Below are 4,761 nucleotides of genomic sequence, written 5' to 3'. Positions count from 1 at the left end.
AAAAAAAAAAACCCAAACAAAGGTGGCTCAAGCTTATAATCCCAGCGCTTTGGGAGGCCAAGGTGAGAGGATTACCTGAGCCCAGGGGTTTAAGACCAGCCTGAGCAACTTGGCGAGACCTCATCTCTACAATAAATCAAAAAATTAGTTGGGTATGGTGTTACATTCCTGTAATTCCAGCTACTTGGGAGGCTGAGGCAGAAGAATCACTGGAGTCCAGCATGTCAAGGCTGCAATGGCTGTGAGCATGCACTGCACTCCAGCCTGGGCAACAGAACGAGACTCCAACTCAGGGGGAAAAAAAAAAGCAGACAAGAATTAAACAAAACAAAATGCTGAGCAGATATCAACCTGTTTGGAGGTAGACACTATGGTGTGAACTTGGCAACTGGTAAACAGACAGCCCCTTGAGGGTGATTGGGAGTCAGAGCTGCTGCGACATATTATTGAGCATGCCTACTGTCCAACAAATACCAGGAGAAAATGAAAAAACCATGAAATATGAAGAAACAATGTGTCCTGTACTCAGGAAAAGCAGCAGTCACAGAACCTTCCTGTGAGGGAGTCCAGATGTTGGACTTAGGGACTCCAAAGTAGCTTCTACAAATGTGCTCTAAAAACTTAAGAAACCATGCTTGAAGACCTAACAGCAAGTACGATGACAGTGAGCCATTAACAGCAGATCTTTATTTTTTTTAAGTCAAGGTCTCACTCTGCTGTTCAGGCTGAAGTGCAGTGGCACCAGACCACAGCTCACCACAGTCCCAATCTCTACTTCCTGGGCTCAGGTGATCCTTCTGCCCAAGCCCCCATCTTTGACTATAGGCATGCATTACTCCACTTGGCTAATTTTCTTATTTTTTTGTAGAGACGAGGTCTTGCTATGTTGCCCAGGCTTGTCATAAACTCCTGGCCTCAAGCAATCCTCCCGCCTCGGCCTCCCAAAGTGCTGGGATTATAGGCATGAGACACTGCACCCAGCCTTCAGTGGATATTAATGAAGAGACAAACATGCCCACACCAAGTTCTGGACTTCGAAGCCCTCCCTGACCACTGGGCGCCTACTATGCCCTGTGCTTCCTGGTAGTGGTCCTGAGTGCTGAGTGGTGCTTACCTGCTTATATGATGTCTTCCCCCAGCCCAGATGTGGCTGAGGGCAAGAATATCAGTGCCACCTGCTTCATGCACCTGCTCAGGACCTGCCTGAACAGACGATGGAGGCCTGCAGGTGCACAGTAGGGCTGCGCACCTGAGCTGATCATCAGACAGCATGTGGCCCAGGCAAGTCCTTTACCCCTGCCAGGGCTTTTAGAGTCCTCCTCTGTGAAATGGGTCATATGGTGAGAGGAGATGCACAAGGACCTGGACACGACGGCCCCCACCACTTCTGCTGGCAGTGGGCGCCCTGGACCAGGAATAAGTCCACTGCAGGCAAGGCTGAGTTTTGTTGTTGGTTTAATTTATTACTGTTTGACATCCAGTGACACTGACATACCCCACCGGGTACCCGGCGAGTCTGACCTGTCCAATAAAATACAGTACGAGGAGTGGACGGCTACAACATGCATCCACACTGAACTACAGTGACTCCGAGCTGCAGGGCAGCTCTGCCAGGAAGGAAAAGGAGACAGGTATCGCATGTTCCCCATTCATAACTCTCTCTACACAGGTAATGCTGTCATGAGCGCTACTGATGCCAGGACAGGGCAGACACAAACAGTCCTACATTTCCTCTGCCGATAAATATGGAAGATTCTGTTTATACAGTTTACCCCACGTCGGAAACTACGTCTGCTGCTACCCGTTACTGCTAAGGGCTATGCCGTCTCGGCTCTGGAGCGAGGGCTCGGGTCGAGACTGGGATGTCGAGGCTCAGTCTTCCTCACTGCCACTTCCTGAGCGGTCCTGGAGGGGGGACAGGAGGGAGAGTGAGCCAGGCCCGTGCCGGGGTCTGGTGGGGGCCCCCCCAGACTTGAGACACACTCGCTAGATGAAATGCTGATGCAGGCAACAGAGGCCCCACAGCCATGAACATGGCTGTGCCTGACTTCTGGTTCCCCTGAGGAATGGCTCCTGTGCCCACACTCAACGCTCTTCAAAGCCACCTGGACTCTTGCGAAAGGTGTCTGCTTTTCCATATTAGCATGTTAATCAGCTCAGCACAGGAAATGGAATGCCTGGTGGATCTGGAGTAGGCAGAGGGGAGGCTGTCTGGCCTAGATGGTCCCCACAGCACACAGGCCACTCCTCCCCTCGCCTCCCCCAGGATGTCATTAACATCCCCAAGGCCATGAGCTTCACGGTCAGACTGATGCCCAGTACTTGGCAATGATGAAACAGCGCTCATGTGCTGTGGTGGGAGCCAGGTCCTGGTGTGTCTCTCCCATAGCCCTATGCCTGCCTTGCTTTGCAGAAGAGGAAATTCAGGCTCAAGAAGCAGACACCTGCCAGGTCTCGTGGCCGGGAGGGGAGGCACAAAGGGCAGGGCTCAATTAAAGCCCACGAGTGGGCCTATTCTTCCCCCCAACATGTCCACAAGGGCTTGGGTTTCTGCATGTTCTCTACAATGAGGTATGGACCCCAACCCGTGCCAGGGATCATGGCATGCCATGGTAGCGCTGTGACATGGCCTTGTCCACTGTCTACCCCATGGCATCTTTGTCACTAAAAACTGTGGTATTTTACCATAAGTCCCCTACAAATGAACCTTTAAGTTATGAACTTCCAAAGACAATAATGTGAGTTTGCATGTCCAATCACATAGGGTAGTTCCCATGCCTGGTGTACATTGTCACATGTGTGCAAGGCACTATACTGTAAGATTAAAAATGTTTTACTGCCCGGCATGGTGGCTCATGCCTATAATCCCAGCACTTTGGGAGATGGAGATGAGAGGACTACCTGAGCCCAGGGTTCTAGACCAGCCTGGGCAACTTGGCAAGACCTCATCTCCACAATAAATCAAAAAATTAGCTGGGCGTGGTGGCACATGCCTGTAGTTCTACCTACTTGGAAGGCTGAAGCAGAAGGACTGAGCCCAGCAGGTCGAGGCTGCAGTGGCTGGGAGCATGCCACTATACTCCAGTTGGGGTGACAGAGTGGGACTCCGACTCAAAAAAACAAACAAACAAAAACAAAAAAAAACAAAAACAAAAAAAGTTTTTACTTTTTGCATTTGTGTGTTTTTTATATATTATTGACGTGAAGGGTATTATGACCCTATTACAATACAGTACTACATAGCCAACTGTGTTAGTTGGGTACCAAGGCTAACGCTGTTGGACCTATGAATGTGCTCTCAGAACGGAACTCATTCATATGTAGGGGACTTACTGTACGGACTCAAACAGGTTTTTAATGTGGAGGAGACAGGACTGTCCTGGAAGAGGCCTGACCGAGGTTACACCAGTAAGGAGGAAAAGTTGATGTCAGGCCATAGAGCAGCAAAGGACAGGCTGACTCTGCCATTTGGTGGCAATGCTTCTGGTGATACGACACTGAAACCTCTCTTAGTTCATCATTCAGAGAACCCAAGAGCCCTTACAACACAGCCAAGGGCTCTCTTCCTTTTGTGTGGAAGAGTAACCCCCAAGCCTGGGTTATGGGGAGGGGCAAGGATGCTCCCAGGAGACTGCCTAGCGTCTCTCCAGTCCCAGCTCCTCCCACCCTGCCCTCGGCAAAGACCCAGCCCACCCTGCTCGGCAAAGAAGCTTGTCGGTGCCCAGAGTGCTGGCGCCCGGTTCACAGACACGGACTTGAGCACAGTTCTGCCAGGGGCCAGCTGCGTGGCCTGGGGCCAGCCTCGCAGGGAGGACTCTCAGTGGCCCCAATTGCAGAGCAGAGGGCAAGAGCCGCCCCTCCCAGGGCTGCAGCATCAGGCCTGCCCTCACCTCGTCCTGCTCCTCCTCACTGTCGTCGTCACTCACGACTGGCTTGGCCCGGGACCCCCGGCTTGGCCGCCGCCGGCCCCCCTTCAGCCGGTCCTGTGCCTTCTCCTTGCGGCCGAGTTTGATCTTCACCTTGACTGAGCGTGCTACAGGAGCCACAGGGAGGAGCGGTCAGTGCTGGGAACACGGTACCCCCCGCACCAGGAGTGCCAAGAGCTGGCAGGAGTTGACCCGGGGACTCACACTCAGACTCAGAGCCCTCCTCCTCGCCCTCCTCCTCCTCTTCGCTTTCCTCGCCTTCGCTGTCATCCTCCTTCTCTATCTTCTGCCGCACGCTAGTGAACACCGACTGTAGCACAATGGAGTCCTCGTAGATCTGGCAGAGACACAAAGGCTCAAGTGCATAGGCTGATGGGCAGGCTACCCGCCCCAGCCCGGGACAGGTGATCAGTGGCCAGAGCAGCACTCAGTGGGCCTGGGCTTCAGCCTACAGGGGGCAGAGGGCCCCTCCATAATCCTCTTCCGGTGCCCCAGAGAGCGCCAGGCTTCTGAAACATTTCAGGATAAAGTGTCAAGCACACTGGCAGTGCCTCCCTCCCCTGGCATAATCCCAGCAAGCATCCATTTTCAAAGGTTCTGAGAAGGTCTACAGTAACATTACAAAGGCACGCCCCCTAAAATCTTTTCTGGGAAGAATCTAGCCCTAACACACATAGGAAAAGTTGCCAAGCTAAGGATGTGTGTGTGTGAATTTCATCACAAAAAAGGACAAATCCACAGGACGCCTTTCAAAAGACTGCCCTAGGGAATTAACCCTTTGCACTCGGAGATATCTCATGGATCACCTACCAGCAACTCGACCACACTTTTTTTT

General features: G+C 52.3%; 1 protein-coding gene across 6 annotated transcripts in view; it reads right to left on the bottom strand.

The window, feature by feature from the left end:
- Positions 1–1,438: 1,438 nt before the first annotated feature.
- SMARCA4 (SWI/SNF related, matrix associated, actin dependent regulator of chromatin, subfamily a, member 4) overlaps positions 1,439–4,761 on the bottom strand; it is a 78,111-nt gene continuing 74,788 nt past the window's right edge. For all 6 annotated transcript variants that reach the window (XM_021717975.1, XM_021717977.1, XM_021717978.1 and 3 more), the window contains 3 exons: positions 4,131–4,263; positions 3,891–4,033; positions 1,439–1,905 (listed from right to left, as the gene is read on the bottom strand). In XM_021717975.1, the coding sequence (XP_021573650.1) occupies positions 1,873–1,905; positions 3,891–4,033; positions 4,131–4,263 (309 nt within the window). In that variant the 3' untranslated portion in view covers positions 1,439–1,872. The remainder of the gene's footprint in view (positions 1,906–3,890; positions 4,034–4,130; positions 4,264–4,761) is intronic.

This window comes from Carlito syrichta, unplaced genomic scaffold (genome assembly GCF_000164805.1).
Source record: "Carlito syrichta isolate Samal-C Ts95f unplaced genomic scaffold, Tarsius_syrichta-2.0.1 Scaffold311628, whole genome shotgun sequence".
Lineage (NCBI taxonomy): Eukaryota > Metazoa > Chordata > Mammalia > Primates > Tarsiidae > Carlito > Carlito syrichta.
This window is presented reverse-complemented; position numbering and strand designations above follow the sequence as displayed.